General features: G+C 38.0%; 1 protein-coding gene across 1 annotated transcript; it reads left to right on the forward strand.

Annotated features, from left to right (window-relative positions):
- Positions 1-7,154: 7,154 nt before the first annotated feature.
- LOC127438885 (vitellogenin-like) lies at positions 7,155-15,103 on the forward strand. The gene is made up of 28 exons (XM_051694796.1): positions 7,155-7,194; positions 7,301-7,321; positions 7,812-7,984; positions 8,109-8,360; positions 8,436-8,597; positions 8,696-8,844; positions 8,959-9,109; positions 9,254-9,411; positions 9,493-9,658; positions 9,743-9,868; positions 9,962-10,180; positions 10,276-10,493; positions 10,580-10,677; positions 10,818-10,942; positions 11,034-11,135; positions 11,233-11,352; positions 11,433-11,619; positions 11,717-11,819; positions 11,899-12,084; positions 12,226-12,334; positions 12,449-12,644; positions 12,721-12,986; positions 13,092-13,136; positions 13,355-13,432; positions 13,552-13,758; positions 13,864-14,006; positions 14,101-14,239; positions 14,345-15,103. The coding sequence occupies exons 1-28, from the start codon at positions 7,155-7,157 to the stop codon at positions 14,474-14,476; spliced, it is 4,071 nt and encodes a 1,356-aa protein (XP_051550756.1). The 3' UTR covers positions 14,477-15,103.
- The last annotated feature ends 1,038 nt before the right edge of the window (positions 15,104-16,141 follow it).

The following is a 16,141-nucleotide window of genomic DNA, read 5'->3' on the forward strand; positions in this document are numbered from 1 at the left end:
AGTGTTGATATGACAACATGTAAACAAATGAAATTTTGTCTTACCAGTGTGTGTGGAAATATTTAAACCATGTAAAGTATAAACATACCTCTAAGAGCTGAGCAGATAGAACAGTTTGGTTATTTTGCAGATTAATTGCTCATATTTTCACTCTGAGTGAGTATGAGTTTGTTGCGTCTTTATATCAGCAGTGTCTGAATTCCTTCCTTAGATTATACTTGAGAGAATGTGACAAGCCCAATGCTTTGACAAGCGCTGTTTTTGCCATCCTTTAAACAAAGTAAACCTCAATGACTCAAAGAGCCACAGTCATATTTTGTATGACTTATTTCCTGCATTCCTGTGAGGTGTGAGCATTATTTCTGAGGTGTGAGCAAAGTGTGCGATCTGTGTCTTATAATACTGTGATAAGAATCTGTGATCCAGTTCCCAGTAATGCTTTGCAGTATGAATAAATTATGCAAATGACAATGTCTGCTCATAGCTTTTTTGTTTGCCGATATTATTTACGCTGCTGTTATTGTATTTGTTGTAACTTGCAGTTATTTGTCATTTTGTGATTATTCAGAGCTCATCTTTTAGGTAATATGGAGTTTCATAACAAAGTTCAGGAGGAGCATGTTCATTTAATCCGACAAATCACATCGCCAGAGCAAGCATATATAAACAGCTGCTTACATCCATGCTGTGACGATTCCTCCAGCATCCCTCCACCACCCCAACTCCTCCCATCTATTCATTAATAACTCAAGTCCAGGGGGGTTTCAAGCTTTGGTGAAGTCTCGAGCCTTGAGCCCTTCTCCAGGAACAGTGAGCCAAACACGTTTACACTATCCTCATTGCAGGATTACATTAACTTGCGAACTACTGAAATGTTGTATTTAGTTGTCACCATTTTTGTGATTTGTATGTCAAATAATCAGCTCCACACGTGTTGCATGGAAAAGATTGCTCTGAACGAAATGTGCCAGAAGTCAAATTCAAAATAAAAGTCATTAATGTTTTATTTTATTTTTTTACCCAATTTGGAATGCCCAATTCCCTATGCACTTTTAAGTCCTCGTGGTCACGTAGTGATTTGCCTCAATCCGTGTGGCGGAGGACAAATCCCAGCAGCCTCCATGTCTGAGACCGCCAACCCGCGCATCTTATCAAGTGGCTTGTTGAGCGTGTTGCCACGGAGACATAGCGCATGTGAAGGCTTCACGGCATCCACGCTCAACTCACCACACGCCCCACCGAGAACGAACCACATTATAGCGACCACGATGAGGTTATCCCATGTGACTCTACCCTCCCTAGCAACCGGGCCAATTTGGTTTCTTGGGAGACCTGGCTGGAGTCACTCAACACACCCTGGGATTTGAACTAGCGAACTCCAGGGCTGGTAGCCAGCGTCTTTTACCACTGAGCTACCCAGGTCCCTAAAGTCATTAATGTTAGCAACCTTATTATGTTTATTGATTATTTGTTTCCCTGTGCTCCCGATAGCCAGTCTGCACCTCTCTGTAGTCCTCCTGCAGTGCCCAGGTACTTCCCTGTAGATTTTAATGACAAATGCTCCTTTGGCTGACATTTTGTGATTGCCACATTCAGTACGAGTAGTTTTGTCTGATTTTATTTTATTTAATTTTTTGCCATTGACACACAAGTGCCAGCTTTACAGGTCACATAGGTTGGACTACAATTATACGATGGACCCAGTTGTAAAATGTCTATAATGATCTAATTTTATCAGTCATATTAGTTAAAATTTCCCTGATTCGTACTGTATCTGAATATAGTCAACATTCTCATTTAAAAATTACAATGTGTGGCAAGCGCGAATCTGATGAAGTGGGTGTACTATTTAATACTTTGCAGAGTTGGGGAACATACTTTTCAAAGTGTACTTACCTTATTGATTTTTCTAGCTACAGTGCAATCTGTCGATCTTTTTCACAAGCTCACATACAACGGGCAAGCGTTAGAGAGAATGTGTAAAAAAAGTACTTTGAAGAGTGCGCGCTCTACTGCTCTCAAACAGAATCACATAAAGACATGTAAACACATATGAACTGATGCACAGAATCAAACACACAGGTTATATGATAGTCCTAACTGTAGAGAGCACATCAATATGAAGACAAATATAAACATTTTTTAGCCAATTTTACTATTCCGGCTGGACGCTTTTTTCATGTCTGAAAAAGAGGACATGTCCACAAAAATATAACGTATGGTCACCCTATGAAACCATTTATCAGTAATGAAAGGAAGGTATAAATTAAAGTTGACACAGAGATAGAGGGGCGCATAGTCGTCAGGAGAGGGCGCACTTCTGACAAAAAGTGAGGCGCCCCATGTCGTTTTGCACCCTAGGCAACCGCCTATGTCGCTTATGCCATGGGCGGCCCTGATTCTGCACTATTATGCAGTACTACACTATATGTGCTATTATGCAGTACTTACACCATTGTGCTGAGAAAGAGCATGGAGCAACAGTAACACTAACTATTTCATGCATTGGGCATCTCCAGCATGAAAGTTTAGCTGAATCAGGCAAACTATGTTTGTGGTCTGGTAAACATGTGTGGCGCACTGTCATTTTGTTTGAGAAACTCAGGAAAAGAGAAAGCTGATAATAGTGTGATAAAAAGACTGAGTAATTTGTCAATGTAAATTTAATGCAAAATGTAAAAGCAAAATTAAAACAGTGGACCCATGTGCTGCACAACAAATATACACAATAAAGGGCAAAAGTAAAAGAAAGAAATAACATAATACAGAATATGTCTCTAAGATTGATTAAAGGCTAAGGAGAAGAGATGGGTTTTTAACTCTGATTACTTGATTTAAAATCATGTAATGCTGATGCGGTTCTGAAGTACACAGGTAGGCTGACCCACTATAAACCTACATTAATGTGTGATTGAAGAAGTAACTATGATTAGCTGGATTATTGATATCATTATGGTGTAATGGTATAATGCCCATGGGTGTCCTCCATGCAAGGAGGGAGGTTGTGACAACAGATGCCTTCTAGCAGCACTGGGGAGGTGTTTGGAGACACCTGAGAGTGAGGGGTGTGTGGCAGAGTGAGTCTCGGCACATCACATCCTTGAGAAGACAGCTGTGTGGCTAGCACTGCAGTATTTTCAAAGACCAGCTAAGGAACAGGCACACTCAGATAACTGCTCTGTACAAATGTGGTGAGAAGAATAGCATCTCAGAATGCTGTTCTGAGATGCGGCACGAGGGGGACCTACACAATATTAGGCAGGTGCTTATAATGTTGTGGCTGATCGGTGTATATATATATATATAGGCTGTATGTTGTGCTTGACGATATGGTAGATGTCTTGGGCTGTTTGTTCCTGCATGATAATAAAATGCAACAAAGTCTGAAAAGACAAAGAAAGTGTGAAAAAACTGCTTCTCCCTGATGTAGCTGAAATTTAATCTAAGCACAAAAGCAAAATTTCAGTATAATTAGTATCTGTAATTTTAGTGGATTAGTTGTATTAACCTTAGCTGCAGATGTTCATGCTTCTCATAAGTGTCCCTGCATGTTGATATCAGACACACTGAAAAAGATCTGTGAAGTTCTCATCCGATCACAAAACGTTTTAGACTCCATTTAGGTCTGTATTTAGCGCTGCTGACCACATGTGATCCGATCACCAGAAACTTATCTTAATATCAGAAAAGGGGGCATTGATGCTACAGTAAGCTATGTGTTTACTAGGGTGTTCTGTATGGTTGCTGGGGCATGCTATGCAGTTGTCAAGGTGATCTGCTGTGTGTTTTGGCTCATTGTTACAGTATGTGGTTGTCAGGTTGTTGCTATGCTGTTGTTAAGTTGTTTTAACTGTGTTTTTAGCACATTACCATGCAGTTGCTAGGGTGTTCTGGGTGGTTACTAATTGGCCCAAATGAAAAAAGAGCTCTCCACAAGTCTCTGTTCTGGTCAATAAAAATAACTCAGCTTCCTCCTTCAATGTTACACTTTGTTATGGACTGTTTCATATTATGTCTAATCCACATACGTTTAACACATAGTCAATATAAACACTATTTCAGTTATGTTGTGGTTTAAACTGTGTCCAAGTCCTCCAGGAAAGTTCGTACTTACAAGTTCAGAAGTTGTAGTTTCAATGTAATGAGCGTTCAAGTGATTTTAGATGGACAGAATGGGCCCAGTTCGCAATTTTTCATCTTTTTCACTTTCTGAAAAAGCATATTTTTGGAAAGCTTTATTCTTCATCAATAGGACAAAAATGCACTCAGTCTAAACTGTACAGTCACCAGTTTGCTCGATTCTTGCCAAGCTTCTTAAATTGACATGCCACATCTCAGAAAATTGGCACTTCAAGAAAATCTCACTGGATTTACGACTTTATGGTGGTGTTCCTGTCCACTAATCTCAAAAATATGATCATTCTGGTGTGTCTTGAATGCTTCATTAAAGGGAGAGTTCACTCAAAAATGAAAATTCTCTCATCGTTTTTGCATCCTCATTCAGTCCAAGATATGTATGACTTTCTCTGTTCTGTAGGTGCTTTCAGTGTAAGTGAATGGTGGCCAGACAATTGAAGCTCTAAAAAAGCAAACTAAGGGTGCATAAATGTAATCCATACGACCATACGATTTCATCAGTGTCTTCTGAAGCGATCCAGTTGGTTTTGGGTGAGAAACAGACCAAAATATAAATCCTTTTCAACTATAAATTTTGAGCATGAAATCATGATCGTGCCTGAAGACTGCAATGGTAACATGTAGAGTAAAAGGGAGTTATATTTTGGTCTGTTCTTGCCCAAAACCACTTGGATCTCTTCAGAAGACATTGATTAAACCACTGGAGTCTGATGGATTACTTTAATGTTGCCTTTATCTCCTTTTTGGAGCTTCAAAGTTCTGGTCACCATTCACTTGCATTGTATGGACCAAAAGGGATGAGATATTCTTATAATAATATTTGTTTGTGTTCAGCAGAATCTGGGATGGCATGAGGGTGAGTAAATGATGAGCACCGGCAATCAAATAAGTTGCCATGGGTTTAATTAGCTGTTCTGTAATTTATACGATTTACTTGTACTTTTGATACTTAAATTAATGTAAAATAAGTTACTTTAATATTTAAGTATTTTTCACATGAGCTACTTTTACTTGAGTCAATTTTCATGAAGGTATCTTTACTTTTACTTAAGTATGATGAATGGATACTTTATACAACACTGTTGAGAAGTGGTTAGGGATAAGTTTAGGGTAAGTGAAGTGGATTAGTGGGTTCTATAAGTGGGTTCTGTTTCAGTGTTCCTCAACTCAGTCCCTTCAGGCACAAAACAGTTATTGTTTTGGTTGTCTTCCTGATCTCACACATTTCAGGTCTTCTATTACTCTTCTAAGGAGCTGATGTGTTGAATCAGGTGTGTTAGATTAAGGAGACACTGGGCAAATTCCAATTGAAAGTGATCATCCCTATGCCATACTCACTACAAAGGACAAAGCTCTTAATATGGGCTCTCTAAAGAGAGCATGGCATTACAGTTTGAACATACCCTTCACTAAATGTCTTGTTAAAGGGCCCTTTGTGAAAAAATATGCTTTCTTACTTTTGTTTGGAACGACTCTTCGAGTTGCGTCCCCTTCCCGAAGTGCCCTTCAAGGGTGCAAAAATGCAGTTTGGAAAATGCCCACTGAAATGTGTACTGTTGGTGTGCCTCCAGGAACAGGGAAAGGAAAAACTAAACAATATAATAGTATAGTATGTACTGTATTTCTGCAAAGGGTGGTGCGAACTGCCAGACACATCATCGAAGGTGAGCTTCCCTCCCTCCAGGCCATATATACCAGGTGGTATCGCAGCATCAGGACCCGCACCAGCCGACTTCATGACAGCTTCTTCCCTCAAGCAATCAGACTTTTGAACTCTTGATCTCTCACGATCAATATACTACATCTGCACTGCACTTTATTAATCTTATTATCTCACACTGGACTGTCATAAATTATATTCTCTCTTAACAACACACTGGCAACTGACTATCAACCGACAGCCTGAATGTCAATACAGTACAATACAACCTACTGTATATTTTATATATACTATATATACTATATTTATTGTATAATGTGTATTCTATATTGTGTGTATGTGTATTCTATATTGTGTGTATTGTATACTGTACATTGTATATTATTATTTGTATATTGTGTTGTGTGTAATTATGTGTATTTTAGATATGTAAATTGTGTTGTGTAAATCTGATGTTTATTGTAATTTGGTATATGTCTCATCACTGTCATGACTGCTATGTTGCTCGGAACTGCACCCAAGACTTTCACCCACTATTGCATTTGTGTATATGGTTGTGTGACAATAAAAGTGATTTGATTTTGATTTGATTAAATGTGTTATCTCCCCTGAATTTTTTATTTTATTAATCTTTTTTAAACATGCTTACCTATTTAATGAAAAATGACTAGCATTAATAATTGTAAAATTCCAACTGACACATGGTCTAGTAGCAAAGTTCATCAACTGTTACATTCTCCTTCTTTTAGTAAAATAAATAAACTAATAGAGACTTTAACAAAATGTTTTTGATGATACGTTATTGGCCAGGGTAACCTAACCTAAAATCAAGTCTGTCAACATAGACTACATGGACAAAAGTTCAGTATGTGGACACCACATTCTAATTAGCTAGTCTCTTTAATTCCAGTTAAGATTAATCCTAATGCTACGGCATACAATTAAGAAAAATCAAAAAGTATTCTGGTTCTGTTTATTGTATAGATAAACCTTAGCCATGTATAAGTTAAATCTGAAAAGGTCTTCTATATGATTTATAAATATGAATACACTGAAAAAGTGAAACCTTTGACAAAGTAAAACTTTTTTGCTTGAATAACCTTCTCAGATATGAAAACAAACAATCAGTGTTTCACTGTGGACATTGGCCTCGAGGATGACATGATGACAGGCCAGGGTAACCTAACTTCTCATTTAAATCTATGTACAAAACAGTTGACCAACAAAAACTGTTGTCTCACACATTTTCAATCACGTAAAGACATCTGTTAATAATTCATTAAAGAATTAATATTTTGTCAGAAAAAGAACTATAAAAGATCTGTCTCTCTGTCAAGTTCTTCACAAACCATCAGCAATGAGAGCTGTTGTGCTTGCCCTGACGGTAGCCCTTGTGGGTAAGTCAGACTGAGAATTTTTGCTTTGTATTTAAGGGTGATTTCCCATAAGAACAAATTACATCTCTTGAAATCTAAATTATATTGTCTTATTTGTTTCTTTTAGCAAGTCAACAGATCAACCTTGGTAAGTAATATGATTTTGCTATTGTTTTTATTTCAATTTAAAATGTTGCTTTAAAATATTGGGTAACACTTTATTTTGATGGTCCCAAGTAGATATTTAACTGACTATAAGTGGCTTATCAAGTGACTTATCAACTGACTTGCTATAGCTAGTAAACAGTGTTTCAACAAACATTCAGTACACTTTCAGTAGCCTGAATATAGATCTTTATTAATGACCTTTTAATGAACTGATGTTCTCAACAATAATGTAAGTAGGTCATTAATAGAGATCTATATACAGGCTACTGAAAGTCTACTGAATGTTTGTTGAAACACTGTTTACTAGCTATAGAAAGCCAGTTGATAAGTCACTTATAGTCAGTTAAATATCTACTTGGGACCATCAAAATAAAGTGTTACCAAATATTGCATTAATGCTTAGCAAAAGTAATTAAGCACTTAATTACCTAATAATAATACAAAATCAAATAAAATAAAAAACAGGAATTAATTAACTCAACTCTCTTCAGTTCCTGAGTTTGCCCTTGATAAAACCTACGTGTACAAGTATGAGGCTCTGCTTTTGGGCGGTCTCCCTCATGAAGGTCTGGCAAGAGCTGGTGTAAAAGTCAGCAGCAAGGTTCTCCTCAGTGCTGTGACAGAGAATACCTTCCTGATGAAGGTAAATCCTACTAAGCTCTGAAGCAATTGTAGGTGTTCCACTGTGAGACAATACTAAACGTGCTAGCTAGCACCAGCTTTTAAAAGCAACAATCTTCGATTAAAATGCAAATGCTCCCTTGCAGCTCCTGGATCCTCTGCTCTATGAGTACAGTGGCATCTGGCCCAAGGATTCTTTTGTTCCAGCCACTAAGCTCACTTCAGCACTGGCAGCTGAACTCCAGATTCCCATCAAGTTTGAGTATGCTAATGGTGTGGTTGGAAAGGTATTTGCCCCTGCAGGAGTCTCCCCTACTGTCATGAACTTGCACAGAGGAATCCTCAACATCTTTCAGCTCAACCTAAAGAAGACCCAGAACATCTATGAACTGCAAGAGGTGAGAAAGTGATTTAAGTACAAATTTCATCTATTAAAAAGATCTGCAATCTCACTTTTCTACTTGTTCTCTAAGGCTGGAGTTCAGGGAGTGTGTAGGACCCACTATATCATCAATGAGGATCCAAAGGCCAACCACATTATTGTCACCAAGTCTAAGGATCTGAGCCACTGCAAGGAGAGAATCATGAAGGACATTGGCTTAACGTACACTGAGAAGTGTGTTGAATGCACCAAGGTAATGCAATAGACAGCTAAGAAAATAGAGGTTTGCTCAATATATGGAAAATGGGTACTCACAGTACTTTTCTTATCTTTCTTATCTGTTCTTAACAGAGGGTCAAGAGTTTGGTTGAAGCAGCAACTTACAACTACATCATGAAACCAGCTGCCAATGGTGTACTGATCTCAGAGGCAACAGCTGTGGAACTGTATCAGTACTCACCCTTCAATGAGATCCATGGTGCTGCCCAGATGGAAGCAAAGTATGATTTACCCTCTTTAATTTCCATTAGAAAAAAATAATAATCAATATTGATTACACAATTTAATATTTTATCAAGTGAAAGTTGAGAAATAATTTTTTTTTTCTGTTTCAGACAAACCTTGGCTTTTGTTGAACTTGAGAAGACCCCAATTGTTCCCATCAAATCTGATTATCTGGCCCGTGGATCCCTGCAATATGAGTTCGCATCTGAGATTCTTCAGACTCCAATCCAACTCCTGAGGATCAGTGATGCACCAGCCCAGGTTCAATTAATTGTTTCATTCAAGTAATTTACCTTAAATAAGTTTAAACCCTTGATTTAAAGGGAAAATATTACAGGTAACTTCTACAGTTGTATCTGTTGAACTGTCAAGACTTCATTTGAACATTGGTCTGATGCCTTCTAGATTGTGGAGGTCTTAAAGCACCTGGTTGAACACAATGTGGCCATGGTCCATGATGATGCTCCACTTAAGTACGTTCAGCTCGTCCAGCTCCTGCGTTTTGCCACCTTGGAGAATGTTGAGGCCATTTGGGCTCAGTTCAAGGACAAACCCGTTTACAGGTAAAGTGTTGGACAGTTGAAAGCAATACTGATAAAAAGTAATGCTTCTATTTTTTTAACCAAAAAATATTCATTTGTTAGGCACTGGCTTTTGGATGCTCTTCCTGCTGTTGGTACACCAGTAATTTTAAAATTCATCAAGGACAAATTCCTGGCTGGTGAATGTACCATTGCTGAGTTCATTCAGGCACTTGTGGTTGCTCTGCAAATGGTCACAGCTGATTTGGACACCATCCAGTTGACTGCTGTGGGTACATCTTACTCTACTCAAAGTGCAGTTCTTCAAATTTTGTCTACAACAAACTAATCATTTTCATATCTTTTTGAACAGAGTCTGGCAATGCATGAGAAAATCGCTACAATCCCAGCTCTGCGTGAAGTTGTCATGCTTGGATATGGTTCTATGATTGCCAAGTACTGTGTTGAAGTTCCTACTTGCCCTGCAGAGCTCCTCAGGGTAAATGCCTAATCTATTCCAAACATTTCTGTTAGGGATTAGTTTGTTTTACTGTACTTTCTAATTACTGTATATGTGCATCACACTCCTCAGCCCCTCCATGACATTTCAGCAGAAGCCATTGCCAAGAATGATATTCATGAAATTACTTTGGCCCTGAAAGTTCTGGGCAATGCTGGTCACCCTGCTAGTTTTAAAACTATCATGAAACACCTGCCAGGACTGAAAACTGCAGGTGCTTCTCTGCCCATTAGAGTCCAGGTTGATGCCATCATGGCCATGAGGAACATTGCCAAAAAAGAGCCCAAATTGGTAAGTGTCAGATATTATGCTGTAGGAATTAAAAATGTTAAAATGTTTGTGCATGTTTTCTTCAGATATTCAACTAGTCTTGTTTCCTACTTCAGGTTCAGCCAATGGCCCTGCAGCTCCTACTGGACAGGGCTCTCCACCCTGAAGTGCGTATGGTTGCTTGTATTGTATTGTTTGAGACCAGACCCTCAGTGGCTCTCATCTCCGGTCTTGCTGGTGCATTAAGGATTGAGACTAACATGCAGGTTGCAAGCTTTGCCTATTCCCACATCAAGTCATTGACCAGAATCACTGCTCCTGATATGGCAACTGTGTAAGAACAGCAAATCATTTTACAAATGTTTTCTTTATCACTTTACATAAGCACAAGCCTAATGTGATTATGTGTATCCATTTCAGTGCTGGTGCAGCTAATGTTGCCATAAAGCTCTTGAGCCCCATGTTGGACAGGCTTAGCTACCGCTTCAGCAGAGCCCTTCAGCTGGACATCTATCATAGTAAGTCTTGCTGATTTTCAGAAGTCATTTAAGAGAGGGCAAAGTGAATGCTTCTTAAAATGTTTAAAAAATCTCCTAGAATTAAATTCTGCTGATTAATTAAAGAATTTAATGGCATCAATATCTCTTTACCTGTAAAGCTCCTCTTATGATTGGAGCTGCTGGTAGTGCCTACATGATCAATGATGCTGCCACCATCCTGCCTAGAGCTGTAGTAGCAAAAGCACGTGCCTACATTGCTGGAGCTGCTGCTGATGTTTTTGAGGTGGGTCACCAAAAAGGGGATGTTTTTCAACAAACTGATTTATTGTCTTGATTTTTTTAATAGTCTTCACTTTATGGTTTCTCTCAAACAGATTGGTGTAAGAACTGAAGGTATCCAGGAGGCTCTTTTGCAATCTCCAGCAGCAGATGAAAGTGTTGACCGTATCACCAAGATAAAGCGCACCCTAAGAGCAGTAAGTTATGATTTCCACTTTATTGATTAATTTTAAGTCGTTTTAAAAATATGACTTAGGTAAAATACATATAATTTCTCTGTTTTTTTCCCTCAAGCTCACAAACTGGAAGGCTCTGCCAACCAATCAATCTTTGGCTTCAGTCTACATCAAATTGCTTGGACAGGAAGTGGCTTTTGTCAACATTGACAAAACCATCATTGAACAAGCAATACCGGTATTGTATTATACTTAATGTTTTCTCCCACATTAGCAGTTCTCAAAATTAGATGACTGTTAAATGAAAACTATTCCCAGATTGCCACTGGACCCAAACCACGTGAACTGTTGAAGGAGGCCCTGAAAGCTTTGCAGGAAGGAATTGCATTGCAATATGCCAAACCTCTGCTAGCAGCTGAAGTGCGTCGTATCTTTCCAACAGCAGTTGGTGTGCCCATGGAGTTCAGTTTCTACACTGCTGCAGTTGCTGCTGCATCTGTCAATAGTGAGTTTTTTTCCTTGAATTTTTCATTCTGCATTAGTCTTCTGCAGTTATAACAGGGTCACTCCTTACTTTGATATTGTTCTGTTCATCCTTTTAGTTCAGGCTACCATTACACCTCCTCTCCCTGAGCAGCCTGAGACCATCACTCTTGAACAGTTGAAGAGGACTGATGTTCAAATCCGAGCAGAAGTTAAACCAAGGTACACTTTCACTGACACATGTAAAAGATATGATAAAAAATGTGTACAACAAACATAATCTCCCTAATTCTTCCTCCAGTATTGCTCTGCAGACCTTTGCTGTGATGGGAGTTAACACTGCCTGGATTCAAGCTGCTGTTATGGCCAAAGGAAAGATCCACACAATTGTCCCTGGAAAAGTGGTTGCAAGAGCAGATATTCTCAAGGGCAATTACAAGGTGGAGGCTCTGCCTGTTGAGGTTCCTGAACATATTATTACTATGAGGTAATGCAATGTAAATTCTATTGATGTAGCAAACATTTTAAGTGAATTTCTGGAGGATCCGAAAGGTTTCTGAAAGATTAAAAAGGTTAAAAAATGCCAACTCCTGTGGTCTTGTATCCTATCCTGTTCTTGTTCCGAAAGCTTTGAGACTATTGCTGTGGTCAGAAACATTGAAGATCCCTCTGCAGAGAGAATTGTTTCCTTGGTACCTGAATTGTCCATGCAAAAGACGCCCTATGCTGGTGACCGTGTAAGCTTTAAACACACACATGGAGGTGGAGATGTGGAAAAATGTTGACTACTTAAAGTTATAAATTGGCATTTTTTACGTTAATTAATTTTTCTTTTTACTTAATTTTTACAGTCCTCTGAGAACACTGATCCTGATATGCCAGCTGTGAGAGCTGCTACTCCATTCCACAAGACCTTCTGTCTTGCTGTCCCATATATTGAAATCAAGGGATGCATTGAGGTGCATTCACACAATGCTGCTTTTATTGAGAATGCTCCTCTGTTCTACATAATTGGACAGCACTCAGTCCATGTTTCAGTAGCAAGAGGTATTCTTAAAGACAAATTTAAAGTTATATAAAGTTATAAAAATATAATGCTAATGGTTTGTCATTCTGGCTTCAGGTGAAGGTCCTGCAGTTGAAAAACTCGAGCTTGAGGTTCAAGTTGGCCCTAGAGCTGCTGAGAGGCTTCTTAAGCAAATCAATCTTGTTGATGAGGACACTCCAGAGGGAAAGAGCATCCTGATGAAACTGAGGGAAATCCTGGAGACTGAAGCAAAAGAAGTTCCTGTCTCTTCTGAAAGCAGCAGTAGCCGCAGCAGCCGCAGAAGCCGCATCATCAGTTCCAGCAGTTCAAGCTCCTCGATGTCCAGCTCTCGCATAACTAAGGTGACACAGAGTGTTGCTTGTTGGTGACAGCTAATATTTGTATCATAAATATCTTCATGAAGTATTCTGATTGCACTGAGTTATTTTGTATTGATTGATTTACAGACTGCCACCATGATTGAGCCCTTCAGGAAATTCCACAAAGATCGGGTAATTATAAATATATATATATATATAGATGAAGATTCATATAGATTAATTAATAAAGATTATATATATATCAAGATAAATAATAGAAACCAGACAAATTAAATATAGTAAAAAAAATATTAAAAATATATTGTTAAGATTTTTACTATATTTAATTTGTCTGGTTTCTATTATTTATCTTGAAATGCTTGAAAATAAAAACTTTACTTTGCCTGCAGTACATGGCACCCCATGGAGCCTCAAAGGCAGTTAGCAGTGGAAGCACTGGATCAAGCTTTGAGGCTATTCGGAAACAGGTGAATCAATTTGTTTTATTAAATGTATACATTTTGTTCATAATAACACAAAACCCAAAGCTGAACTTTGGTGAACAACTAAAATGTCCTGGTTCAATGGTTATTGTTCATGTTTTCAGGCTAAGTTCCTTGGGAATTCTGTTCCACCTGTTTTTGCTATCATTGTCCGTGCCGTAAGAGTTGATCAAAAGCTGCTGGGCTACCAACTTGCTGTATACTTTGACAAGCCAACTGCAAGAGTGCAGCTCATCATTTCCTCAATTGCTGAAAATGACAACTTGAAGATTTGTGCTGATGGTGTCCTGCTAAGCAAACACAAAGTCACTGTAAGACTGGAACTCTTGTGATTCTAAAACAAAATAAAAGTATGTTTTTCTTCATACTAAAGCAAATTGACTTCATTACCATTAAGCACAAACATACTTTTTTAGGCCAAGTTGGCTTGGGGTCCAGAGTGTCAACAATATGCTGTTACTGCTAAAGCTGAGGCCGGTGTTCTTGGAGAATTCCCTGCTGTCCGTCTAGAGCTGGAATGGGAGAGGCTTCCAATAATTGTCACCACCTATGCCAAAAAGTATAGTTCATCAAACACGTCACCAAAAATGTTTTTGATATGTTAAAATGGAAAATAGTGTTAATTATTTTCTCTTCTCTTGGGCATCACTTAGGCTGTCTAAGCACATCACTATGGCAGCTCTCCGGGCTGGATTCAAGCTTGAAAGAGCTACGAACAGTGAGAAAGAAGTTGATCTGACCGTGGCCTTGCCAACCCAGAGGACCCTGAATATCATTGCTAGGATTCCAGAGGTCAGAGGCCAATAGTTTTTCTTTAAATTATTTAGAATAGATACAATAATTATAATTAAAAAAAAATGTATTGTACATTCCTAACTTTTGTAACTTCTGCTCTAGATGACACTGTCAAGGATGGCTGTTCGTCTCCCCGTTGCTGTTCCCATCAATCCAGATGGAACTTTTTCTATTCATATTGATATAGAAACTCTTCAGAACCCAGAACTACTTCTAGAAACAATAACTAACTGAGAAGTAGATTCTACATTTTCCAAATTCTGACCGTTTAATGAAGATGTTATCACTGTTATGTAACACTAATAAATTTCTTGCATATCTTAGTGATGCGTGAAGTGCACAAAACTCTTTTTTGGGGTGTTTTATCTGACAGCTGTTTCAGAAAAAGGACAGCGATCGATGGGGCAGTATTGTATAAAACAAAAGGAAATTATGAATTACAATAAAAATTTAATACTAAAATGAAATATGGTAATGAAATATGGTTCAACAAAATACAACAAATGAAATATGGTACAAAGAAATACAGTAAAAAAATACGGTAGATAATGTCAAAAGAAAATACAAACAGAACATTAGCTTACCCATATGCTTCAGCATACATAACCTTAAAACATGCTTATATCATTCACAGCATTTTAAACATTCAAGTACTTGATTAAATACTCACAGTATTTTATGCCTTTAACACATGCATTTTATACATTTTTAACCAGGCTTTAAACACATGTATTGCAGTTTAAAACAATAGAATTCTCATTAAACATGTTCTCACATATAACACATATTACAGTTATTCACTAAACTGGAAAACACTCTGGGCTATAAATCATTAAATGAGATATGATTAATACTAAAGTTACATACCCAGTTCTCACATGTGTGCACAGAACGTGGTCAAACTTCACACATGCAATCCATATGCATCCTTCAAAAATAACCCACAACAAACACAAAATTTTTACATACAACTCTTTTCAACACATATTTAATGGAATTGACAGAAATAAGCAGCTTGTGTAAAATTTGATATTTACCCAAAGAATACTCAAACGATGAACAAAACTGGGAGCTCACTTGCGCAATACATGTTCTCACATTCTGACCAGCATGAGACAGTGCCGGAAAGCGGGTGTCACCAAACTCCTGTGTCACAACACTCCGGTCTTAAAGGGGCCACATCCAATTTATGACTAGAGTTAAATTACATTACATTTCTCCACTTGGCTACATTTAAAATAAGGTTAAAAAAACAAAAAAACAAACAAAAAAAATAATGGCCGCTGTATTACTATTAATTAATGTTAATACAGTGAGCACAAGCATTTGTACATTCATTTAAAGGTAAATCTCTTGGAATATATCCGCTGATTCAAGAGCATTTAATCTGGAAAGCATTGCATTCTGTTAACACCTGATAATGTTAAAAGGGGCAGCTTTGCATACATTTGAAATAATAAACATCTCAGAGACATCTGATGAATTGTTCTTTAATCATACGAAAGGAAGCGTCTTATAGATGTGTTACACACATCAAATAGATGTCATGGTGATGTAGGTGTGCTATCAGGGATTATTCCTTTAGTGATTGTGTTGAGACCTTTTCTTAACTTGTCTCCATAATCACATTTTCTTTGATGACCAGGCCATCCCTCAATATACGTAAATACAGTATATATGCAAGCCATAAAAGTAGAAGCTTTGAAACTAGTGACAGCCCTTCCTACAGAAAATTAAAGCTACACTGTAAGTTTTGGCCCTCTAGCAGTTAAAAAATAAAACTGCATGCATCATGCGGAAGAACATTGTTTTGGTTGTGCTTCAGCTCTGTTCCTCTGCTCGAGTGTACGCACTGATACAGGCCATCTTATCAGAGTGAATGGACAAATAAATAACAAA

Source organism: Myxocyprinus asiaticus, chromosome 50 (genome assembly GCF_019703515.2).
Source record: "Myxocyprinus asiaticus isolate MX2 ecotype Aquarium Trade chromosome 50, UBuf_Myxa_2, whole genome shotgun sequence".
Taxonomy (NCBI): domain Eukaryota; kingdom Metazoa; phylum Chordata; class Actinopteri; order Cypriniformes; family Catostomidae; genus Myxocyprinus; species Myxocyprinus asiaticus.